Source organism: Anabrus simplex, chromosome 1 (assembly GCF_040414725.1).
Source record: "Anabrus simplex isolate iqAnaSimp1 chromosome 1, ASM4041472v1, whole genome shotgun sequence".
Taxonomy (NCBI): Eukaryota; Metazoa; Arthropoda; class Insecta; order Orthoptera; family Tettigoniidae; genus Anabrus; species Anabrus simplex.
Genome location: NC_090265.1, coordinates 675552734 through 675580428, shown reverse-complemented (window position 1 = coordinate 675580428; position 27695 = coordinate 675552734). Strand labels below are relative to the sequence as shown.

General features: G+C 41.8%; 1 protein-coding gene across 2 annotated transcripts in view; it reads left to right on the top strand.

The window, feature by feature from the left end:
- LOC136857304 (multiple epidermal growth factor-like domains protein 11) overlaps positions 1-27695 on the top strand; it is a 216760-nt gene that overhangs the window by 104031 nt on the left and 85034 nt on the right. For both annotated transcript variants that reach the window (XM_067135877.2, XM_067135878.2), the window contains one exon: positions 15041-15091. In XM_067135877.2, coding sequence (XP_066991978.1) covers positions 15041-15091 — 51 coding nt within the window. The remainder of the gene's footprint in view (positions 1-15040; positions 15092-27695) is intronic.

The following is a 27695-nucleotide window of genomic DNA, read 5'->3' as shown; positions in this document are numbered from 1 at the left end:
AGAAAAGAGAATTGCCTCCAAAAACAAGATCGCTCGAGCTTAACTGGAAATCTAAGTCATTTCGATCATTTTAATGGTGAATGTGAATCCCGAGGATAAACTCGTGCGCAAGACAGGAAATCATTACATTTAAATGAGGTTGATGTTCGAAGTAAAAGAAGAAATAGTGGTTACCCCGAGACAGATATCCCATATCCCGATGCAGGAAAACGACCGCTTTCAAGGATTGTCAAGAATCAAAGACGCGGAGGACACCTCGCTCCCATGGAAGGAGTGGATGAGATGGAGAAACAGGAAATGGTGTAACCACCAAAGTAACCAATCAGGATACGGAATTTATCATCGACTTTCATATTCACCTATTTTATTTTATTTTATGTTCTCCAATCAAAGTTTCTTATTTCTCGCTGATCCACAAAAGTCTTTTAGGCAACAGGAAATGTGCTTCTAAAACATCACGTGTAGGTAAGTTACACGCTGTTTCACAATTTTACCAACAAATTTAAAATATTAAAACTCACAAATACATGATACAAAAAAATTCCAAAACAGATTCTTCCCTTTTAGTTCAACACAAACAATTTTTCACAACAATAAATGAAGAAGATTCCATCGTTTCCCCACTGTTGTCTTAAATTCTTCCACAATTTTCATTAAATTCTCTTCCGCCGTTTTCTCGTGATGTGCGTACATACATACATACATACATACAGACAGACAGACAGACACACAGACAGACAGAAAATTAAAAAATGCATATCCTTGTTACTGTGGATAAGACCTATACAGAAATAACATTCTTTTTAAATTGTGAGCAATGTACAGACAAAACTCTTATTTTGTATATAAAACTTATAGATAATAACGATATCAGAAGACGGAATCCTCCCCTTCCTACGTACCACTCTAAAATACATCTTGGCGAGCCCGAAGAAACGAAGCCGCTTTAACGCTAGAAGATCTTGACTTCACAAAATGAACAACGATTCAAAACGAAACTAAAACGAATTGTAGCCAAACGGCTAAAAATGTTTGACTGAATCTCAATGCGCGAATGATGGTAGTTTACCATAGAGCTGGATAATATTACTAGTTAGAATTTTGCCACTAAAATCAATTGGACGAGCTGTACGGGCCGCTGAGACTTCTGTGCTGGACACCCTTTGATTATTATATCCTGTAGGAAATTCTTGTTCATTCTTGTGAATCATCGTCCATCACTTCCGGGATTGCGGAGATCACAGTCTTCATATCCCAGTGAGTCACTGTCAGCAAATATGGAAAATTCATACTTGAGTGCTTGAGCAATGATTGTTATCATTACTGGAGTTAATCATCGTTGTTGGTTGTGATGCCACACTGTCTACCACAACGGATCTAGATTTCGGGGTAAACACACTCTCCCAAGAACAGACTGACGGATGTGACAAGCTAGTAATACGCGGAACTGTACTAAATAGTAACTGCTACTCGTATGTGCAAGCTAAAAATATTAGACCTCCTACCATGAGGATTTAACTGTTTCCCCCTCGATCAGTTGCGTAGTTGCTTAACATTCGAATTGAGCCCCTATGGACTGAGTGTAAACAACCAATCTCATGTTTAGTGTTTAGTAGATCTTGTTCGTTTGCGGCTTCGACGTCTCTTGAGTCCATCAATTAGCGCTTTCTTTTGCTCTCCTGGGTTCTGACTCTACCATAAAGCCATGATGACGTCTCACAATCCTCCTGAAACTATCCTGGTCATTGATTTTATCTTCTGCAATATCTATCTCTCGCAGATCTTTTTCACACTCTTGGAACCATCTTAACTAGGATGCCTTCGGATTCAGAAAATTCAAATTTTCTTCGTAAGCCGCTTGTTATTCATACGGAAGATGTATCCGTAGAGCAGCAGTCTTCTCGGTTTAATTGATGTTGTTATTGGTTCTATCTTGCTGCACACTTCTTTGCTGGACCTTAATCGAAGCTGCCCGTCAACCCATCTAATGCCCAAGATCTTTCTTAGTAGCCCGCGTTCTCTTTTAAGTATCTGGTGCCGGTCGACTTGTCCTTTTCAATTCATGCATCTAGTCTCCGAAGGTGGACACACCTTCTGGCCTAACAACCGTGCTGTAATGTCATAGTTTGGCTCCTATACTCGGCATATTTTTTAATTTTAAACGTTGTTTTTAGTCAGTTGCTACGCTAGCTCTGATATCCAGATCCGGTTACTGGTTACGATATAATAATAATAATAATAATAATAATAATAATAATAATAATAATAATAATAATAATAATAATAATAATAATAATAATAATAATAATAATAATCACAAAACACAAGAACATAATTTACAACTATCTGATGTTACTCAGAGGTAAACTCAAAAGTTACTTCCCAGATCTGAACACAATTGCTTATGGCTGGATTAAAAAAATCCATGTTTATCATCGGAAGTTGATGGACGTCCCTTGGAAGAAGAATAAGAAGATATGGGAAAGCTTAAAATGACAGGAACTTGAAGTTAAAACATCAAGGAAATGATTTGGACAATTTGCGCATTTCATTTCGAGAAGATTTTTCACATTTCTAGCGGGTTTTTTGCTGTTTTCGACCACATATTCTTGCGAAGCAGCATTTTCTGTAACGATCGATACAAAAGCTGTCAGACATTTAAAAATCCATATTTCTAGTCCTTCAGGCAAGCAACTCAATGCTGAAAACATCCTAGGGATGTGAGCTACGACTTTTAGGTACGAGTAAATAAAATATAATTTAAAAAAGTACAATCCTTTTCTTAATCATCGTTATCCGGTCGATTAGATTAGCAGTTTTCTACCACTACGAGCGCTAATGTTTGTCAATGCAGAGTTTCACTTAAGCCCTTATAACTACATTCGGTGTGGACTTTTTTCAAAAAAAAACGCCTAAGGGTATTGAACCAAGGAACACATTACTGAAAGAATTATGTAAATAATTTAATTTGGCTAGGATTTGAATAAAAAATAAAACGAAACTACAAGCTTGATAAATTAGAAATATTAGAAAGAAGACTTATAAGGAAAATATTAGGTCCTCTAAGAATTGCAGAGTTTTGGAAATTAAGAAGTAACAATGAAATTTACCAGAACGTAGACAACATATCAGAAGCAATAAGAAAAAGGAGATTGCTATTTCTTGGACACATTTACAGAATGGATGACAATAGACTAACTAAACGAATCTTCAAGTACCTTTGGGAAAAGAAATCAACTACCACCTGGATTCAAGAAGTCAAGAAAGACCTGGAAAGGAACAACATACGAGAAGAAGAATTATTGGAAAGAAAGATTTTTAGGAAGAAAGTCTTACAAATGGAAGGATTCCAAGGGAGGAAGGAAAGGAAAACAGGCACAAAGTGGACTGAAGACAGGAAAACGAAACACAGTGAAACAATGAAAGAATACTGGAAGAAAAGGAAAGAACAACTAAGGAGGAACAATTGAAATTGTAACGTGGTCCTTAGAAGGTCGGAACGCAAGAAGAAGAAAACGAATAAAGAAACAAGCTATTTTAGGCTGTTTTTTCGGAATTGCATGTAGGCCGGAAGTGATTTTCGAAAACTATTTTTTCAGTTTGACAGAGCTATCCAAGATTCACAATTTGAAACCTTCTCGAGCCCTTTAACTTTCGGCACAGTTGAGGGCATTGTTTAATTTTACGTTTTTCATAGTAATAATAATAATTAATGTTATTTGTTTTACGTCCCACTAACTACTTTTTAAGGTCTTCGGAGACGCCGAGGTGCCGGAATTTAGTCCCACAGGAGTTCTATAACGTGCCAGTAAATCTACCGACACGGGGCTGTCGTATTTGAGCACCTTCAAATACCATCGGACTGAGCCAGGATCGAACCTGCCAAGTTGGGGTTAGAAGGCCAGCGCCTTAACCGTCTGAGCCACTCAGCCCGGCGTTTTTCATAGTATGGAGACCTCTATTTTGTCTTATAAGAAATGTTTTCAACATGCTGATTGAAGTCAAGCGGGTGAATCTATCCCATATTCGTCTAAACATGAAGGAAATTTGTAATACTCGTCAAGCACGACTAAAACTAAGAACAAATACGTTTGTTTGTTTTCTCTCTCTTTTGGTTGTATTGTAAATATGTTTCTTTTACGTCATATAATATGTAAATAATTCTGGAAGTATTTGTTTATTTTATTTACCTTAGGAAGGATTCATTAGTAGTCCTTTAGTGTGTGGGATACTCAGGGGCGGCCGTACCTTATGTGCTGAAGTGCTGCAGCACACTGTCTATTGGAAAAATAAATTAGTTTAACAATATTATCTACAGTTAAATACAGTGCATTGAAAAAGACGTCAGCCAAAGAATAGGAAATTATTCAACTCCCCTCACAACCAGATAACTACTGGTGCGCTGCGCTCCACGCCGGGTGCTGTGAGATCACAGCTCAGCGAGCTTTTAGCCAGAAACCAGGAACTCTGCCTTTTGCGCATGCGTGCCGAACTTTTCCGATACAAAGAGAATGTGTTCCAATAGGCTGTGGAAACAACAGCCAAGACATCACTTCACAGCGATTCATCGTTCGACCACAGAGAGGCAGTAGTCACACTTGCATTACGAACCGATATGAGAACGTGGCAGCTGGCACCCTCTTGACTCGGCGATAGTATTTAAGAGAGGATCGCTCAAAGCAAACGGGAAAACAAAATACTGTAGAGCTGTTCCCGCCAGGTCTTTTAATACCAAAGAGAATAGAATACTACCAATTTGCCTATTCCATAGCCACATTTGTAAATCGATAAACTATAAATATTGTACTTTTTATGTTGTCAAAATAAGGACATGATATTGTGATTTTCTTTAATTAAAAATGTCTAGTTTATAAATGTCACTATAAAAACATAACATGTAATTTTGCATTACGGCGTTGCTGGTTTTAGTTCAATGATGTTGGTAACATTGGTAAGTTCTGTTTTTGCTCGCTCACACCAAGTGTTTAAGTTCGTAAATATTTTGCCATTGCAGGTGTTATTGTGTGTTTAATTATATAGTTTTATAGTTTTTTTATGAGGAATGTGTTGGGGTTGTTTGCGTGTTTGTTCAGTGTGGAAAACTAAGTGGAGAGCCTCTTGAAAACCACATACCGGTATGTTTCTAAATATTTTTATTTTTTGGAGTGGGGATGGGTTACAGCACACAACTGATTTTCTGCCCCAGCCGCCGCTGGGGATACTTTCATTTGAGGTGTAGGTTGTCACAAAAACATTTTAGAGTTCGGAAAGGTGTTACCGTGGGAAAAGTTTGGAAAACACTGCATAACAAAGAATCATTAAGATGTAAGCATCCACTGTGAACAACGCAAACGTATTAGCCAGTGAGAAAAGAAAATAAGATGTGAAAGTCTATACTCTACAGCTGAGGGCTGATTTAAAATGGTTGCTTGTTGACCAGTGAGCGAAATAGGTTTTATACACTAACATAAAACATATTTAAAAACCTTTCTTTCACGTGAAACTAATACTCATCACTGCACCTCAGTACAATCTTTTGTTTTTCTTTTCATACACACAGGGTTGATTCTGATAAATTGCAACCAGCCCTCTCATCCACCGACGCCATTTTGCAACTGCGAACATCTTGCGAACATCTGACTATAGAAGCAGCAGTGGCGGCTGGTGGTTTAAAAGTTCAGTGGTGCACAGTTTTTACCATTGATATAATATGATTACAGGCTAATTTTCAAATCCAGGTACATCAACAATACTTTTTATTATTAAAAATAAAACAAGCATTTTACATTTCTATTTTCAGGAATATTACTACAACCCAGTAACATTTTTTCATTTAAGAACTATTTTACCATACTGAAATGAAACACTTTGACGTAGCCTAATTCCGGTACTGTATCTAGTTTCGAAATTAAACGTCGCGTGGGCCTACCGATTCGTTTCACCTCGGAGTTTCCTTCGGCAGTCCGTTACGGAAACGGCCCAGACATTAAAGAGTGCACCGAATTCATGATCTGGCAAACTACCACTAACTGATAAAAACGCACAATAAAAAACACACACACACTGACACGAATGTTTACACAGTTAAATCAATAAGCTACTTAGCTTGTACGCACATAACGAAGTTCACGACTATATTGAAAGAAATAGCGGTTTATATTTTCAAATTTGAAGCCATTAATTATATATCCAGGAGATGAACTTCCATCCAATGTCGCTAGGTGACATCCCTGTTATATAACAGACTCTCACATTGAGCGCCAACGGTCTCTAGCGACTTTGCTAGTAGTTGGTTACGTAGGAGCACGGCCGACCGGACCCCTCGCTGCGCTGCAAGGAGCTAGCTAGAGGGACGCATCAAGTCGGCCGTGGTAGGAGGAGCCAGGTTGATAAACCTCCATTTAGGCAATGTATAAGAAGCCACGCCTATCTTTACCTCTCCCCGCGCACCCCTCTAACAGCCCGAAAGCACCCCTCGGTCAGCCCCGCAAACCCTTCTGGCAGCCCATGTTTCATCCTACCTCAGGTTTACTCTCTGTTGCAAACTTTTCAGCTTGTCTGGGTGAAATAACGAGCCCAAATCAACTTCAGAGAGAGAGAGAGAGAGAAAAAAAAACTTTTCAGCTCCTGCAGTGAACATCTAAGAGTACCGGCTTGTAGTCTCCTGTAGTCAACATTTTCTCTTTCAAGATCTTGAAAGGTTTGTCTTGTTGAATGAAAATACAGTAGTTGAGTAATCCAAATTATAAAACTTTACCTAAAATAAACACAAAAAATGAATGGGGGTAGCGCAAACCTGCAACCTTATGGAGAAACCGCCCCTGAGAAGCAGTAGTGGCGATTGGGAGTTAGAAGTGGGGGGCACAAACATTTATAGACAGAAAAAAGTACCCGCGTTTAAGGGCCAGAGCAAAGAAGGTGGGGGGGGGGGGGGGAAGGGTAGGGCATAACATTTGAAAATATATAGCCTTTTTAATGGTCTCTGGACGAATTTCGATATAGAAGTAAAAGTTGAGTCTACCAACTTTAGTGCAGTAATGTCCGACTCGTTGACTGAACGGTCAGCGTACTGGCCTTCGGTTCAGAGGGTCCCGGGTTCGATTCCCGGCCGGGTCGGGGATTTTAACCTTAATTGATTAATTCCAATGGCACGGGGGCTGGGTATATGTGTTGTCTTCATCATCATTTCATCCTCATCACGACGCGCAGGTCGCCTACGGGAGTCAAATAAAAAGACCTGCACCTGGCGAGCCGAACCCGTCTTGGGATATCCCGGTACTAAAAACCATAGGACATTCCATTTCATTCAGTGCAGTAATAATAGGATTTCTTGTTTATCTGTTTACCCTCCAGGGTCGGTTTTTCCCTCGGATTCAGCGAGGGATCCCACCTCAACCGCCTCAAGGGCAGTGTCCTGGAGCGTGAGACATTGGGTTGGGGGATACAACTGGGGGGGCCTGAACAGGGGCCTTGGTGGGGGATGGGAAGATTGGAAGGGATAGACGAGGGAGAGGGAAGGAAGCGGCCGTGGCCTTAAGTTAGGTACCATCCCGGCAATCCTGGAGGAGAAGTGGGAATCCACGGAAACCCACTTCTAGGATGGCTGAGGTGGGAATCGAACCCACCTCTGCTCAGTTGACCTCCCGAGGCTGAATGGACCCCGTTCCAGCCCTCGTACCACTTTTCAAATTCCGTGGCAGAGCCGGGAATCGAACCCGGGCCTCCGGAGGTGGCAGCTAATCACGCAAACTACTACACCACAGAGGCGGACCATATTTTAATTCAGTAGTTTGAAAATCTTAATTTGCTTGCATAGTAGTTTTCTACTGGGCCTCCTTCCAGCTATTTATAAGAAACAATAAAAAGTGCCCCTTTTGATCTGCGTCGGTGCGAATTAAAGCCAATTGTAAAAAATAAAAAATAAAAGGAATAAGTCGTTGCTCGCTAGAATTTTAGCTCGTAGTAGGTAATACATTTGTTCAGAAAACAGAAAATCTTAAAGGAATATTTTTTTTGGGGGGGGGGGGCTCTCTAGGCCCATCCCCTGGCTACGGCATTGCAACGAACGTACATGTTTGATGAAATGGAAACACGACTATGCGGATGGTGCGTAATCTAGCCAAGCAGTGCGGCAGGCGGTACGCCCATTTCTGCTGTGTACAGACCGGCAAACACACCATTCTTAAAGTGATAAATAGTTTGAATTGAACGAAATAACTTCGTCACACACACACACACCCAAAGAAACGCGACCCTTTCAATTTAAGTCATAATGTTTTTTTTCTCTCGTCAAAATGACCAAAATATCGATTTTTATCTTTAGACTGTCACCTTCAGCTACAAACGTTTTCAAAGTGATTCCCTTCTTTCAGAGTGTTTTGTGAGAGAAAGTGCCGCTCGTGTTGCGAGAGAGGGCTGTACTAGATTGAATAAATAATAATAATAATAATAATAATAATAATAATAATAATAATAATAATAATAATAATAATAATACGAGCGAGTTTGCCGAGCGGTTATGGACGCGCAGCTGTTAGCTTGCATTCGGGAGATAATAGGTTCGAACCCCACTGTCGGCAGCTCTGAGGATGGTGTTTCATGGTTGTCCATTTCCACACCAGGAAAATGCTGGGGCTGTACCTTAATTAAGGCCACTTCCTTCCCACTCCTGGCCCTTTCCTAGCCCGTCATCGCCATAAAACCTACTATCTGTGTCGGTGCGACGTAATACAACTTGTAAAAAAATTAAGTAATAATAATAATAATAATAATAATAATAATAATAATAATAATAATAATAATAATTCCGTTACTCACGGATGGTAAAATCTATATTTTTCAACTCATTCTACAATATCATTCTAATGTAACCTCACTCCTGTGCATAGTGGCATTCAAGTAAATTTATTTATTTATGTATGTATTTATTTATTTATTTATTTATTTATTTATTTATTTATTTATTTATTTATTTGTGGGAAAAGTCTGCAGTCCCGCGTATGCCCCAGCCCTACCTGCACTGCAGGTCTTGCAGGCACTATCGTCACGTCACTGTTCAGGACCGCCTTTGCTGAAGCTGATGCGATACGATACCTAACCGTATATAGCGCCGGGTGTTCCCCATCTGCTTGCCTTTAGGACAGTAGCCCAGGACATGGCTACAATAAAATATCCCGGCTAGTCCGTGAAATCCGTGCAATCCTATGTTGACTGGATTTTTGATGTGGAGATGTTTCTGGCTGTTTTATTGCACACTAGGCCAAACAGGAAAACCCGGGCACGGCACCTGCAATGATGCCACATTCATAGTTGTTTTATTTGCCCAAAATTGTGTGAAAGAGAGAGAAAGAGAGAGATCGCGCGGGGTGGCATAACTCCTGTGCTTGGCCCTGTTCTTTCTTTTTTACACATCTTTCCCTCACCTGAAGCCTCCGTAGCTCAGGCGGCAGTGCGTCGGCCTTTCACCGCTGAGTTCCGTGGTTCAAATCCCGGTCACTCCAAGTGAGATTTGTGCTGGACAAAGCGGAGGCGGGACAGGTTTTCCTCCGGGTACTCCGGTTTTCCCTGTCATCTTTCATTTCATCAACACTCTCCAATGTTATTTCATTTCATCTGTCAGTCATTAATCATTGCTCCAGAGGAGTGCGACAGGCCTCGGCAGCCGGCACAATTCCTATCCTCGCCACAAGATGGGGGACTTCATTCATTCCATCCGTGACCCGGTCAATGACTGGAAAACAGGTTGTAGGTTTTCAATTCCATTCCCTCACCTGCAACTGTCCCTCTTTGGATATAATATTTTTGCCGCAGCCACCAGATAACAAGAGATTTGTGGTCGGCTTGTTATCGGTTTTGTGGTTTTCTGAGGTCTGTAGACACAGGAAACCTGCCATTCCGTTGTTCCGTTGTTGGGGTTTAAAAGATGAACACTGGGATGCTCTTATTCACCAAACAGGATGGAATTGTACGTTTCCCGACACACGATGTCATAGGACGATTATTTCTAAAGGGCGTCTGAAAAGGCCTATCCTGACTATGTTAAAACACTACTTACAATGTGTACGCTTGCTCGAAAAGTAGTAGGAGGTGGGAATGAAATGTTTACAGGCTATAGGAGAGTGGGTGACAGGCTTCATTGTTAGCGTGCTGGCTTTTGGTCACAGGTGTTCCGGGTTCAATTCCCGCCAGGGTCGGGAATTTTAACAATCTTTAGTTAATTCCGTTGGCACGGGGGCTGCGTGTACGTGTCGTCTTCATCATCACTTCATCCTCATCACGACGCGTAGGTCGCCTACGAGCGTCAAAGCCTGCAACTGGCGAGCCGAACTTGTCCTCGGACACTCAAAAAAGATAAAGACAAAGTCACCTCCGTACAGGCCATGAAGGCCCTTGGAGGAGTGGAAGGTAAAGGCTTCCACCATTGTTAACCGCGGCACGTGATGGGGTAGATTGGTTAGCTCTACGCCCCCAGGAATTAACCTGGTACTCATTTATGGTGTAGGCTGAGTGAACCTCAGGGCCATATGCACCTCCCGAAGTGGAAATCTCGTTTACTTAAATTTTGCGACTTCCTAACGGGGATTCGAACCCACGTCCTTCCAGGCGAACCGAGCACGCCTTTACCGCCTCGGCCATGCAGCCCCTGTCCTCGGACACTCCCGGCACTAAAAGCCATACGCTGTTTCATTTCAGGTGAGTGGGTACTGAGGGCATTTTCTCTCTCTTGTATTCATGTTGGGGGTTTGACTCCAGTCTCCGACTTGGGATATTGTTGTATAACAGACCTTCCTTGACATAGGGAACAGACGCTACTTAATAGTTGAACAAGTTACTGTAGTGGGACTACTTAGGATGGACTGGAAAATTAGAAGGTGATAGATATCATGAGATGGAAAACAATACTTACTTACAAAAGTTTAATAACAAAAAATAATAATTTGCATTAAGAATTAGTGATACCAGTAATTTAAAAACTGAATATAAATTGAGAAGTGTATTTGGTTTAAATTTGTTTAAAACAAGAAAATACCGGAAGAAAAAGAGGGGAGGGCATTATACAATGCGATGGAAAGTTGAATAATTAGATTTAGCATGAAAAACCAAAGAGTCGGCAGAAAAAAGAGGTGAAATAACTCGACAGTAACTTTAGATTGCTTAAGTTGTTAATAACAAAGACATTCGTTGAAAATGATACCTTACCGAGCTCGATAGCTGCAGTCGCTTAACCCTTTATAAGGCAGTACTCAATAAAACATTTTCTTTTCTAACTAACTTTATTTTCAGGCTCTATAAGTGTTAAACAATACAATTGAACAGAAAAAAGACAATCCAGGGCTCAGGAGGTCAGTAATAAGATGGGAATTTACTTCCCACCGCCTGCTGTCTGCCATTCAGAAGTGGGAACATATTTCCCATGGCCACCTACGGGCACAATTTCAGTTCAGTTAGTTCACTTTTTATTTAGCAGAAATATTTCGGACACCTATGTTGGCTATGGGAAGCATATTTCCACATAAAATGTGAAAGAAATACACTGACTGACAGAGCAAATGCAACACCAAGAAGGAGTGGTCAGAACTTTATGCCAATTGCAGGGTAGACTGACGTCACTGAGGTATGCTCATGATGTGAAATGCGCCGCTGTGCTGCGCACGTAGCGAACGATAAATGGGACACGGCGTTGGCGAATGGCCCACTTCGTACCGTGATTTCTCAGCCGACAGTCATTGTAGAACGTGTTGTCGTGTGCCACAGGACACGTGTATAGCTAAGAATGCCAGGCCGCCGTCAACGGAGGCATTTCCAGCAGACAGACGACTTTACGAGGGGTATGGTGATCGGGCTGAGAAGGGCAGGTTGGTCGCTTCGTCAAATCGCAGCCGATACCAATAGGGATGTGTCCACGGTGCAGCGCCTGTGGCGAAGATGGATGGCGCAGGGACATGTGGCACGTGCGAGGGGTCCAGGCGCAGCCCGAGTGACGTCAGCACGCGAGGTTCGGCGCATCCGCCGCCAAGCGGTGGCAGCCCCGCACGCCACGTCAACCGCCATTCTTCAGCATGTGCAAGACACCCTGGCTGTTCCAATATCGACCAGAACAATTTCCCGTCGATTGGTTGAAGGAGGCCTGCACTCCCGGCGTCCGCTCAGAAGACTACCATTGACTCCACAGCATAGACGTGCACGCCTGGCATGGTGCCGGGCTAGAGCGACTTGGATGAGGGAATGGCGGAACGTCGTGTTCTCCGATGAGTCACGCTTCTGTTCTGTCAGTGATAGTCACCGCAGACGAGTGTGGCGTCGGCGTGGAGAAAGGTCAAATCCGGCAGTAACTGTGGAGCGCCCTACCGCTAGACAACGCGACATCATGGTTTGGGGCGCTATTGCGTATGATTCCACGTCACCTCTATTGCGTATTCAAGGCACGTTAAATGCCCACCGCTACGTGCAGCATGTGCTGCGGCCGGTGGCACTCCCGTACCTTCAGGGGCTGCCCAATGCTCTGTTTCAGCAGGATAATGCCCGCCCACACACTGCTCGCATCTCCCAACAGGCTCTACGATGTGTACAGATGCTTCCGTGGCCAGCGTACTCTCCGGATCTCTCACCAATCGAACACGTGTGGGATCTCATTGGACGCCGTTTGCAAACTCTGCCCCAGCCTCGTACGGACGAACAACTGTGGCTTATGGTTGACAGAGAATGGAGAACCATCCCTCAGGACACCATCCGCACTCTTATTGACTCTGTACCTCGACGTGTTTCTGCGTGCATCGCCGCTCGCTGTGGTCCTACATCCTACTGAGTCGATGCCATGCGCATTGTGTAACCTGCATATCGGTTTGAAATAAACATCAATTATTCGTCCGTGCCGTCTCTGTTTTTTCCCCAACTTTCATCCCTTTCGAACCACTCCTCCTTGGTGTTGCATTTGCTCTGTCAGTCAGTGTATATATCTCAGAATTCTTCAATTGGTAAAAGGAAGTGAATAATCTCAGAACGAATGAGAAAATGCACAATAAACGAAGAAAATTCATGTAAATAGTATATTATAGACTTATAAAATGTTGATTTTTAACCCTATTTTCACTTCATAAATCTTGTTCACAACAGGCGTTGCGCTGGCACAATGTCGCTTTTCAAATTTTTCCGAAGAAGTTAAAAATTCCAAGGAGATCAGAATCGTTCCACAGATATTCCCAAGAGTGCAGCACACATCAATACATGGGAAAAAAACTCCCAGCGCCCAGAAATGACAAAAAACCGAGGTGGGAAAATAATTCCCACCGCCTTATAAAGGGTTAACTGCGGGCAGTATCCAGTATTCGGGAGATAGTAGGTTCGAATCCGACTGTCGGCAGCCCTGAAGATGGTTTTCCGTGGTTTCTCATTTTCACACCAGGCAAATGCTGGGGCTGTACCTTAATTAAGGCCACGGCCGCTTCCTTCTCAGTCCTAGCCCTTTCCTGTCCCATCGTCGCCATAAGACCTACCTGTGTCGGTGCGACGTAAAGCCAATAGCAAAAAAACAACAAAAAAAAGATACCAATGTTATTTCACGAACTTAACTTAAAAATGAGGTAAAGTACCTCATTAGTAAGTTTTAACACTGTGAAATGATGAAGAAACGTCCACGATACCTTAAGTTAATGCGAGATAGGAAGCACAGTTCACTAGCCGACAAAATATAGGGAAAAAATTGACACAGAGAGTCCAGCCAAACAGGCTTAAGCGCTAGCCTTCTGACCTCAACTTGGCAGGTTCGATCCTGGCTCAGTCCGATGGTATTTGAAGGTGCTCAAATACGTCAGCCTTGTGTCGGTAGATTTACTGGCACGTAAAAGAACTCCTGTCGGATTAAATTCCGGCACCTCGGCCTCTCCAAAAACCGTAAATGTAGTTAGTGGGACGTAAAACAAATAACATTATTATTATTATTAAGATGCAGAATAAATTTTACAAAACTATAAAGATGGAATGAACTTCTTCCATTTCAATTGATCACCTGATTCACCTGATGAAACCAGTTCGTTCTTTTTGAAGTACAAATCAATTTCATCCAGTTTGCTTCACGTTCATACCTTTCTTGAAATATGCATCAGTCCAAATTTATTTTTCTCACGGCTGTTTGGGCCTGTTTGCTCTGAAAAGGCTACGAAATGAAGATCATTTAGTAGTAATATTAAAAATGAAAATCCACAGCCTGTTTCCAGTCGTTCGATCGGGTCAGGAATGCAATGAATGAAGCCCCCATCTTGCGACGAGGGCAGGAATCGTGTCAGCTACCGAAGACTGTTGCACTCCTCTGGGGCAATGATTAATGAAATGATATTGGAGAGTGTTGCTGGAATGAAAGATGACAGGAAAACCGGAGTACCCGGAGAAAACCCTGTCCCGCCTTCGCTTTGTCCAGCACAAATCTCACATGGAGTGACCAGGATTTGAACCACGGAAGCCAGCGGTGAGAGGCCGACGCGCTGCCACCTTAGCCACGGAGGCTACAGTTGTAATATTGTTGAACTAAAAGTAATAATGCATGTCTGTCTGTTAGGTCATCAGCCCAGAGGCTGGTTGGATCCTCAAATAGCACCACCAAAGGTTATGCGGTTATAAGGAAACCGAAAAAACCTATGGCAGCACCAAAATGAGGCGTACTAGGCAAGACGAGGAGTGAGGTAGTTTGCCATTGCTTTCCTCACTGGGTCAGAAAGTGCTATTGCAGCACGACTGACCCTATGAGAAACACCTTTCATAACACTCAGATGCACTAGTCGTGCTCTGAATGGCATTACTCAGCACCACCCATACCCCAGCAGCTTCCATATTGTCACAGCCATGGATGAGACTGGGACTTCGGTGAGAGCTACACTTTACTCTGGCCTGTGCCAAGAGATGGATACAAAAGTACTGTATCCATCAAGAAAGGGCAGCAGGCAAATAATAATGCATATTCTTTAATAAATAACTGAATCATCTTACCTAAACGTTTTGAGCATAATTATCTAGCTTACTCATAAAATTTTCTTTTTTTCCTTTTCAGACGAGACTTCAGGTGCCGAAAGGGGGGCCACAAGACCTTTGCAATCAAGTGGTAACTAAACTATAATGTTTAAACTTTGCTTTAAATATATTCCTTCTTTAACTTATCTGATCTTCTGCAATGTAAGAACACAAACATCAGCTATTAACATTTTGTTGAAAACATTTGTCAAGAGACAAAGTAGGGGTCCCGATACTACGAAAAGCGTAAAATTAGCAATTTTCTTCGTTGTGCCGGAAGTAGAAGGTCCGGAAATGTTTCATAAATCACTTCCGGCCTAAATGCAGTTCTGGAAAAACAGCTTAGAATCGCTTGTTTCTTTACTAGTTCAAATCCTAGCCCAAATAACTTATTTACATAATTCTTTCTGTAATGTGTTCCTTGGTTCAATACCCTCAGGTGTTTTTTGATTTTATGAAGAATATCCACACCGAATGTAGTGTAGTTATAAGGGATTAAGTGAAACTCACAATAGCGTTTGTAGTGGTAGAGAAATTTAAACTGCTAATCTAATCGACCGGATAATGATGATTAAGAAATGGAATGTGATCTTTAGTAATACAAGCAAGTTGCTTTACGTCGCACCGATACAGACAGGTCTTATAGCGACGATGGGACAGGAAAGGGCTAGGAATGGGAAGGAAGCGGCCGTGGCCTTAATTAGGGTACAGCCCCAGCATTTGCCTGGTCTGAAAATGGGAAACCACGGAAAACCGACTGCCGACAGTGGGGTTCGAACCCACTATCTCCCGAATACTGGATACTGGCCGCACTTAAGCGACTGCAGCTATCGAGCTCGGTCGTTAGGAATAAATAACATATTCTCACACTTTATTATATTTGATTTACCAAAAATTTTTAGCTTATATCCCTGCTTAGCTTATATGCCTGAAGGGCTAGAACTGTGGATTTTTCAGTGGTAAAAGAGAAGAATACAAAGAAAAATACTATCGTGAAAAAGATTTCTTTTTTGCTAGGGGCTTTACGTCGCACCGACACAGATAGGTCTTATGGCGACGATGGGATAGGAAAGGCCTAGGAGTTGGAAGGAAGCGGCCGTGGCCTTAATTAAGGTACAGCCCCAGCATTTGCCTGGTGTGAAAATGGGAAACCACGGAAAACCATCTTCAGGGCTGCCGATAGTGGGATTCGAACCTACTATCTCCCGGATGCAAGCTCACAGCCGCGCGCCTCTACGCGCACGGCCAACTCACCCGGTGTGAAAAAGATTAAGAAATATATAAAGCATATTAAGCTAAAGGGTCTCAGTCATTCATATATCATGGACGTACTCATTGGCGACTTCTTACGGTGTCCATAGCGGCTCAACATCCGAACTCCGCAACTTTTACCTGCTCAACATCCGAACTCCGCAACTTTTATCTGCTCAACATCCAAACTCCGCAACTTTTACCTGCTCAACATCCGAACTCCGCGACTTTTACCTGTTCAATATCCGAACTCTGCAACATTTACCTGCTCAATATCCGAACTCCGCTTTTTACCCAAACTTCCCTTACCGCCAGAAAACGAACTCTGCAACTAGCAGCAGACCTGGGACTTTCTCTTGGCCACTTTCCGCAGCACAGCCATAAAAAACGAGCTTCAATTACAAGGGTACTGTTATTCAGAATACATTTTAAGCTAACGATAACATCTAAATAATAATAATAATAATAATAATAATAATAATAATAATAATAATAATAATAATAATAATAATAATAATAATAATAATAATAATAATAATAATAATAATAATACGTGGTTGTCAGCCGTTAAGGATTTACGTCAGTAATCCTTTCTCTCTTGTTATTTCGTTCCGGTGTTTTCCAAATTCGTACGTTCGTCACCACCAGCTATGTGTTATGTTTTGGCATACTTTCATACGTGTGTACACTGGTTATTCCCTGCCCCACCCTCCCTCCCAAAACGTCTCACATCATTATCATCCGTTGGTTTTCCCCACACACTTTCTTTCTATTCTTCAGCTCTGTTCTATTCTATCCTGGGTTCTTTCGTTGCATTTATTTTGTTTTATAAGTTTCTGTTTAGTCCTTCTACCACATACGTTCCTGATTCGTCTGACATCCTCTCTGTTACTCCTCACGCACACACGGTGTGATAGAACATCTTAATTGAAGCACGGCCGACTGGATACCTCGCTGCGCTCCTTATACCGGCCTTGACAATCGCTTGTGAAGCCCAGCATAAAGCTGTAATTGGAAAGTTTCACCATAATGCCGCTGGAGCGCTGGCCTACTACCCATTGACAGGATGCTGTATACCGCAAATTGCCGCATTTCCAGTTTTATTTTTTGGTTTTGCTGTCGTAAATGTTAGCAATGTGTTCGCAATGAGGTGCTTGTTGGCTTGATAATGAAATCTGATAGTTATGCGCTAGTGAGTTTATTTTTTATTGTGTAGTGTGGTGATTATATTTTTTAAAATTGTGTTTACAAATCTTGGAATCTGAGACATTCTTGTGCACCTTTTCGTACTTCGAGCAGAAATTTTATGGAAACAAGAACAAAGTGATTTCTCGCTGTAACTTCGTCCTGAACAAGGATTTTAATTTATGTGCTAATTCGTTTTTTAATGGTGTGTTGATTTGCTTTTCTTTAACTGTGTTAGGAAATATTCGAATATATATTGCTGTGTGCCTTTTTTGTATTCCGAACAGGAAAAAAAAGCAAAGGGACACTATCATTTTACGAATTCTCTGTAGACCAGGACAAAACTACGTCTCAGTATTCCGTTTCTATGTCGGGTATTTACCTTCGTTCTTTCTTTCTCTTTTCTTACTCTGTTTACCCCTCCAGCGTTGGCTTTTCTCTCGGACTCAGTGAGGGATCCCACCTCTACCACCTCAAGGGTAGTATCGTGGAGCGTGAGACTGCGGGTCGGGGGATACAACTGGGAAGGATGACCAGTACCTCGCCCAGGCGGCCGCAACTTCTATGCTGAACAGGGGCCTTGTGTCGGGGATGGGAAGATTGGAACGCATATCCAAGGAAGAGGGAAGGCATCAGCCGTGGCCTTAAGTTAGTTACCATCCCGGCATTTGCTTGGAGGAGAAGTGGGAAACTATGGGAAACCACTTCGAGGATGTCTGAGGTGGGAATCGATACCACCCTCTACACAGTTGACCTCCCAAGGCTGAGTGGACCCCGTTCCAGCCTTCGTACCACTTTTGAAATTTCGTGGCAGGGCCAGGAATCGAACCCGGGCCTCCGTGAGTGGCCGCTAATCAGTTTTACCCATGAATGTTCTTTCATAGAATAATCCTTTAGGCGGTGTCGTATTTGCCATATGACAGCAACACAACACATTTTTGTTCAAGATAATCTGAACTTTAACATTTAAACATTGACAAGTAAGAATCACTACTGCTATGACGGTAAGGCCAGCGTATGAAGTGTTGTTACCTGAGCAATGGGGCCGATGACCTAGATGTTAGGCCCCTTTAGAAAACAAGCATCATCATCATCATCATCGAGCAGAGAACAGTTTACATTTTATTTACTCAAAATACTTTTCTCTCACTGAATTTTTATTTAAAATTCTTCTTCTTTCGCTATTTGTTTTACGTCGCACCGACACAGATAGGTCTTATGACGCCGGTGGAATAGGAAAGGGCTAGCAGTGGGAAGGAATCGCCGTGGCCTTAATTGAGGTACAGCCTGATGTGAAAATGGGAAACCACGGAAAACCGTCTCCAGAGCTGCTGACAGTGGGGTTCGAACCCACTATCTCCCGGATGCAAGCTCACAGCTCCACGCCGCGCGGCCAACTTGTTCCACCCTACTGCATTTCAAGTAAAATTTATTTTCTGAATTTAGCATGGCCAGCTTGCCCGGTATTTAATATTCTAGTGAAAGGTATGAATGAAATATAATCTGAAACTATATATATTGAAATTAACATTTAAACATGTTTGAGTCAAAATATTTATGTTCTGCATACAACGAATATGGAAAAAGTAAGACTCTTATGTTTTGTCCAGCCCCCTTCCTGAGAGCAGCGCTTGAAGAATTTTAAAACTCTAATTGAACAATGACTCTTAATCTCGATATTAACATCAGAAGACAAAAGCATTGTGGTAAGTTCTGCTATGTATCTAAATGCCATGATAATAAAAACGATTACTATTATTCCTCACAATTAAGGAACGTCAGTTGGACTACTCCATCCTCCGCAGTTTCATTTCACGACGTTGTTTTGGCACATATCAATGAAAGTAGCCTTTAGGATTAATCATTTTAACAATATTAGTCAATGTAACATACTATTTTATTCCCTAAATTAAGATACATCGGCAATCAGAGTCAATATCAGAACGTCAGCTGGACTAAGTCATCTCCCCGCAGTTTCATTTCACGACATCATTTTGTTAAATATCAACGAAAGTAACCTTTAAGATTAATCATTTTAACAGTATTAACCCATGTAATATTCTCCATAGCTCTAAATTACGATAAATCGGCAACCAAAGTCAATATATTTTCCATAAAGAAGTATGCATTTCTACCGCAAATAGGTCGGCCGCCAGCGCCACGTGTCGAGTTGTGTAACTACTCTGATTACAGTACGTGGACCCGATTGTCAAGGCCGGTAAGGAGCTAGATAGAGCGACGCATCAAGTCGGCCGTGATTGAAGCTTAATGTTGTCGTCACCTCCCGCTTGGAATGCCAGCGCTGTGCCAGCAAACTGCGAGCCACCTGGCGACGAATGAGCGTACCACTAAAGCTCCAACGGTAAAGCTTTCTTAAATCCAAACCCTCATTATTGTAGACGTCTTCCTCGTGAACAGTCGAGATTTTCTGCTGAAGAAGCGGAGCAAATTTCTCTACGAAACGTAAAGAGCTTTACCTTGATTTTTTGACACGACATAAGCACAAAAGCCCGTATCACGTCTACAAGTACGGGCCGTGAAAGCAATAATAATAATTGTTACGGGGTTACCCGTGGACCAGCAGAGGTGAAAGAAGGTGCCGGGGTGAATGGGTCTAACTACTAAATCAAAGTTAATTTAAAACTTTAACAAAGGTTATATTTTTTGAATTTCAACAATCAACAACAAAACTTTAACAACTTTTCACTTAGTGAGATAACAATGATATATCAGGTACCATGACAAGGTTTAGACAAAGCAAGAAAACCCAAACTTTAGTGACTGTTTAGTAACCAGGGCTTCCAGTCCCTCACTTTACATTACCTGAACTCTCAGCTCAACTTTATAAAAGATTACAGACCTATAGGGCACTCGGCCAACGAAACAGGGGCTAATCCCAAACTAATGAGGTAGCGCGAATGGAGATAACTTCAATACATTACAGAAACAAATGCGGTACCTCAAACCAAGATGAAGGGGAGCTCGAGAGGGTAGGCCTATATCACTCTCTATCCCCGGATTACAGTTAAAGATTTATGAAATTTTACATTTTAAGGAACACGATCCCAAACTCCAGGAGTACTGCGTATGTTCTCACACGATGCCACAATTCGATTCCGATGGGTTTCCACAGCAGGCACTGGAGACGAATACACCGATGATTTGAAATGGCCCTACAAGTAGAAAACGAGAGGGTTCAGATCAGGTGAGCCTGGAGACCAAGCAATCGGGCCACCTCTACCTATCTATCGATCAGGAAACATTCGATCCATGTCAATGAGACATCGATGTGACGTCTGTATTCAAGCAGGAGGTGGACATTTTGAACATCTTCTGTAATGACAATGACTTGCGGAAGAAAAACGTTCCGGTGAAGTTCAGTGTTGTGAACTCAATAACTCGGAAATGAAGCATTTCCGGACACATGTTGTAATGCACTTTTTTGATTGTCTACATGTAACAAATACATACCTGAAATTATGCCCCCTATTTTTGAAACACCCTGTATAATTAAGTCAGAAGTATGAGGTAAGTATATACGATGAGTCATGCATGGTTGTTAGCAGTGGCGATCTGACGGAGCGAAGCCTAGCACCTATCGGACAAACAGCAGTAAGCCACGCGAGGTGAGTCGAGGGGAGAGGGGGACCGCGTCTGGGCTGCAAGATCATTCCCCGATGCCTTGCACTCAGAAATACAAGCGACGTTTTATCTCGTTGCGTTCTAGTTTTGTAAATGGAACAATGTGTCAGACGCTTACATTATAATGTGCTTTTAGATTTCCGTCGTTCTTATTTGAGGTTTGGCTTCACCGATAGCCTTTGTAGCCCTCAGTATACGCTACTGGTACATACTAGCGTTTTGGGAAATAGGGCAGAGGCGCAAAATTTATTGTTTGGCCCTGCATTGAACTATTGACACGAATATCCTCAGATCTTCTAAAATATAGAAGCGATCCTTCTCGTCGCATCATGTGAGTCATAGGGCTGATATCATTTTACTTTCTGTCTACCATTCAGATATCTTACAGAGTAGCCATCACCAAAAAAGAAACATATTGGCTCTTATCTTTGGTTTTTGTTCTGGGCGTGGCTGACTCGCCATATCAAGACAAAGTGCAAGCCACTCCTTTGGAATGAACATCACTTGGCTTCGCACGTAGACTTACCGTCAAAGTGCGTTTGTTATCAGTGCACTTGGTAGTCTCGATGTTACGGCGGGTACACACCACGCAGTCCTATTAATGAGCTCCGTTAGGATGTATCTTTCCCATGCAAATTTTACAAATTTCATTGCACCTTTTCTCATGAACCAAGTAAGGTTAATTTCTAAAAATAATAGGGTATGCCTACGATGGTTCTTTAATATTTTAACACAGTGATTTCCAAAAATATCAATTGGTTTTCCAGAAAAAAATCTTTTTAGAAATGCTTAATTTTTTGAACTTTATAAGGTGCTCTCTAGTCCATAATTCACTAAATATGAGGTATAATACAATATCCCTGTGTTAAACTACTCATAGACATACACTTTCAAAGCTATAAAAGTTTCAGTAAATTCATGTAAGTAGTTTTCAAGAAAAGGTACAAAAGTAAAAAAAGATGAACTTACGGGAAACGGCTGTCAAAGTTCCAATTCATTCCAACACTATAACTTGGATCATCTGGATCCTAGTGGTAGGTTTCTTCCAGAATTCTCTTTATTTTCTTCTCTTTCCTCTTGCCTTCTATTCCACTTCTTTTAAAGCTTTCTCTGAAGCCCCAACTCTTTCTTTGTCCAGCTGGTACATGACTTTTACGGTGTGATATTCGACGGTGTGAAGATTGCCACGCCAGCACCGCTTCCTGTTAAATAATTTATTATGGGAAATTATAGGTAACAAGGCTGTATGTGTTATATACCAAATTAAAGAGGACAATTCAAAGGGCAATATTCAGCAAAAAAGAAAGTCATTATTTAACCCTTCTGGAGCCCTTTAAACTAACTGTGTCTGTTCCTGACGTTGAGCTGTGACATACCGAGTGCACATGAAATCGAATAGCCAAAGCCGTTCTTGAAAGCAACCAATCAGCTTCTTGCCCCAGTTTTCTCTCCCTTGTCCTCTTCTCTCCAAATGTCAGCTACACATTGCCTACGCGCATTTGTCTGAATCACAAACTTAATTTAATTCTACTGCACTGTCAGTGATGCCAACAGTACAAAATATAGCATTTTGCCCTTCCCGTACAGTGCACGGCCCGAGTCTTGGATGTACGGTCGTATGCTCTTTGTTGTAATGAAAGTAAAAGGATCCTTATAGGAACAATGGACAATAGCAAAATTTCAATGTTTTCCCTATGTCCAATTTACCCTTATTTCTATTGCCATTAATGTTCCGGATTTTTCTCCTCTGAACTGGAGAGATTTTCTCAGAGATTTTTGCTAATTAATAGAGCCTAGATGTTCAAGCTGTAGTGGTCAGAATGCAAACATATTAAAGCAAATATCAGTCCGGCCCCGCGGTGTAGGGGGCAACGCGTCCGCCTGTCACCCGGAGACCCCGGGTTCGATTCCCGGCGGGGTCAGGGGGCTTTTAATTGTAATGATTAATATCCCTGGCCTGAGGAATGGGTGTTTGTGACGTCCTTAATTTTCCTTTCCTCACACACAACATTCCACACTACCGCCATTCCAATTTACACGCAAATTCATACAATATGGTGCCAGTAGGTGTAAAAGATCCACGTGGGTCGACGCCCCGAACAAATAGCATTAAAAAAAGCAAATATCAAGTATGCTCAACCCCAGTGGTATTCAAAACTTTTTGGTGGCGTACACCCAAAATCCTATTGTTTCATCTCCCTGCTCCCCGAAGTACGAAGTATATTGCGATTATATCAGATGGTGGTTATTGTTTTAAGTGGAAATACAACTAGGCAACCATCCTCTATTTAACACTACTCTGCAAGAAAAAAATAGAAGGGATCCGACACTTCGAAAAATGAAGGTATCGGCCAAAGAAAGACAAGGGTCACGTAGGGCGTGAAACTGAAGGACTCCGTAGGCCTCAAGTGCTCTAATACCGTCGGGGTCGGAAAAGAACAAGAGTTGACCAAGGGAGGTTGGATAGGATAGATGAAAGCGAGGAGCGTGGCACAAGAAAGTGGAAGCAATGAAGCATGGCGAATATAGGAACAAGTGTGAGGACTCCTCGAGTTCAAGAGCGCTCCGCCGGGCAGCGCCAGAGTGGACAAGCTCCACAGTACCCATCTCTCTATTAACCTTGGTACCCATCAGCTGGTCTTAGGAATGATGCTAGAGGAAACGTATTACTCCTTAACTTTTAAAAAACAATGAGATATTGCAATTAAAATACCACGGCAGGGTACAATGGACAAAACCATACATGGAAATGAGCTACGGCTTTCATATATGTTGCGGAAAGCACAGGTTACTGGAGTGTAAATAACACATAACTCCCAGCATATTAAAACAAAGGTAACACTCTATTTACTAACTCAGTTTGTCGGTTACTAGACTTTCGAAAGGTTGCGTGAAGATTTAGTGGATGTTCGAGATTGAATTCACCATTCACTATAAACTTATCTGATTTTTCCATCAAATCATGAGAGAAATGAACACGACAAATTCTGCTATTACGCGTTAACTCAGTATCCTTACGTGGAGTAGCACTGGCCTATTTTTCAAATTGATTTCAATCCTTCGGTGGTGAAAAAATTGCATATTATCAACTACTCTACCATAGCCTGACTTACAGCCAGGCACAAAACAGTGCGGCATGCTGAGCTATTAAATTAATCAAGCCATATACGATACATGCCGGCCCCGTGGTGTAGGGGTAGCGTGCCTGCCTCTTACCCGGAGGCCCCGGGTTCGATTCCCGGCCAGGTCAGGGATTTTTACCTGGACCTGAGGGCTGGTTCGAGGTCCACTCAGCCTACGTGATTAGAATTGAGGAGCTATCTGACGGTGAGATAGCGGCCCCGGTCTAGAAAGCCAAGAATAACGGCCGAGAGGATTCGTCGTGTTGACCACACGACACCTCGTAACCTGCAGGCCTACGGGCTGAGCAGCTGTCGCTTGGTAGGCCAAGGCCCTTCAAGGGCTGTAGTGCCATGGGGTTTGGTTTGGTTTGGTTTATATACGATTCATGCTTGAAGTACACAACACACAATGAACTGAGTTTAAGAACTGAAAGCAAAGAAAATTCAACTCATTCACTGACATATCTCGCATAGTAACGTCTCCCGCACTTTTCTATACCTGGCTTGCCCGAACTACTGGAGCACGTGTTGGATATAATCACTTGCAGTGCTTGCAGTGGCGGGACCACAAACTATCATGCTATAATGGCTGAGTCCTCGCACTTGGTCTTATATGCGTCATGGTCCCAGCGTACTGGAACCCCTAAAACTTATGTAACTCTCGCTACACGACGGAAGAGTGGGTAGACAACAGTTTCCACCAGGTAAGTTGGTTTGCATTCTAACCTATTACTACCTAAACGACCGGACTCTACTGATTACATTTTAAACCATGGCTTCCAATAAATGAACGAATTTTAGTGTCCTAAGTTTAAACGACAGTTCCTGCGGAAGAAAGACGTTCCGGTGAAGTTCAGTGTTGTGAAGGCCATAACTCGGAAATGAAGCATTTCCGGACACATGTTGTAATGAATTATTTTGATTGTCTACATATAACAAATACATACCTGAAATTATGTCCCCTATTTTTGAAACACCCTGTATAGGTAACAGAATGCTGGTATTTCACTCACTTTTGCTTCTACATCCTTGTAGGAAGACACTGCAGGGCTGCTGTTATAGGAGTAACATAGTTTTCTTTTTATAGGTAGATCTGCTCAAATGAAATGCAATCTTTCAGGTTTAATGTTCTCTTTGGTTAGTTGGAATCGAACCCGTGGTCATGGGGCAGTCACCACCACTCATCAACCGAGGAAGCTAATAAATCAGTGAACGATAGGTACGACCGCTGGTAATGCTGTCAAGTTCAAAATTTTATTTTAATAATAATAATAATAATAATAATTGTACCGGGCGGTACACCTCTACACCGTTTATTTAAAAGTTGCGCCAGTTGAAACTCCTCTTCTGGAGGAAGGTTGAACTTTATCTACTCTATTAATTCTCTACTTTCTCAGAAGATGTCACCACGTGGAAAATTTTGAGTTTTTGAACTGTGTCACTTTTGATGTGTTTTTGTTTCACTTGAAGTAAGAAGTGTGAACTTTCTCTTCTAGAGGACACTACTGAAGATCAACAATAGCGCACCCTAGTGCGGAGTCAAAGAACTATTTGTTGGAGAAATTTTTATTTCAAAAGTTTGTTTCTTGTTAAATTTCTTTCTGTTATTGTTTAAGTTGGCTGTATTCCCCTCTTTTTCCCCTTGTTTTAGATTTATCCAATCCCGAATTTCTTTTAATAATTTCTGACCAATCTGGTGTATCTTCCCCCAACTTGTATCTGTTGCGGGGTCCTATCCAATAAAAACATTGTGGGCGGGTGTTTTCATTCCCCTAACGCCTAGAAACTTCCGCGAGAGTATATAAACTGCTGATTTTAGGGTCTCCGGGCCACTTATGTTCCATCTTTCAGTGTATTAAGTACATACCAGGAGGCGGGAAGCGCCTCTTTCCTCGGCGGCGGTCAACAATAAGGTAATGGCCGATTAATAAATTTTTTCTTTTCTTGCTCAGCAGTTTAACTTTCGGGGCGGGTTCTAAGCGTTCAACCATGTAACCTTTTCCTAAAATGTAAAAACAACTGGTATCTATTCTATTTTAAAACGACATATCGGGATAGAGAGTGCTTAACCCTCTCGAGCTCCCACTCACATCGTCTGGAGGTGAACTTATTCTCTCAACCACTTCTTCCGTAATGTAATGTAAATTGCTATTAAGTCACCTCTGTAGTATGGGATTAGCCCTTGTAATAACGGCCTAGTGCCAAAGTAGGTTTTAAAATCAAAGTGTATTAGGAGTGCAAGTTCGCCTCCTCTCAAATTGTTTTAGAGGTCATTTAATTAACCTGCTTTTCATTTAATAGACCTCAGTAGATTGGGTATTTTACCCCTGTGTTTATGTCCGTTGAGGACAACTTGAAGGTGGAGTTTGGTGTGGCCTAGGAGAGGCTTAAATTAAAGAGCGTGTGGCTCTTTTGGAAACGGAGTGTTGTATGCCTCGAGGAGGCTTTACTGTGTAATTTGGAGCAAGGGCTCCAGGGTTTGACTGGGGTCTTCTGCCCCTTTGTTAAAATTTGTATATCGGAAAGCTGGGCTAGTTGCTCAAAAATTGTGAACTCAGGGCTCGAAGCCCAAACTCTGTAATCCCTGTAATTGTACATTTCAAATTGTGTTTCGGCTACTAAGTACCTGTTCTTTGTTATTACTTAATATTGAAAAGGAAATATAACCTTGTTAACTTTTACATTAACTTTGATTCCGTAGTTTGAGACCCATTCACGCCCGCACCTTCTTACACCTCTACCTACCACCAAAACACGGTAACAATAATAATAATAATAATAATAATAATAATAATAATAATAATAATAATAATAATAATAATAATAATAATGGTGCATGGCATCTATATAGGCTTGGTGGTGACTAATGAGAATGAAATGAATGGCAAAGACGTGATAAACACCCAGTCTCCAAGCCAGGGGAATTAAGATTACGAGGGGATTGATTCTGAGAACTGAACCGGACCTGTCGGACCAAAGGCAAGTATTCAATTCATTTCGCGACAAAGCCGGACTTAAAATTTGCTAAACCTTAGGCTACCATCTCCACTGATCAGGTGTTGAGTATTGACAGTAGCAAAGCCAGGGCAGTAGCTTGTGAATCAGCCTTGACAACACAGCTAACACGGCTACTCCGTTGGCTATTGGCTGCTGCTCAAAACGTTCGCTAAACAAACTATCGAAAAGGGGGTAACCTAAGTCTAGTGGTAGGCCACTTCTTGATTCCAGCATATGCCATTGGTATGTACGGACCTGAAAATGAGAATAATCATCAGCCTAGTCTTATTTTTGTATGAGTAAGTTTGTCTGTTTGTAATCCATTAAATCACTTTCAATGATAAAGAAAGCAAAATGGACCAAGCATTGTTGAGTATGGAAAGATCGTAATAATCCTTGAAAAGCACGAAAATTACATTTTATCTGGGAAATTTAAAATAATAGCGCACAAATAATAAACGTTTAGACTGTAAATAAACTAAAACATATATGACGCGA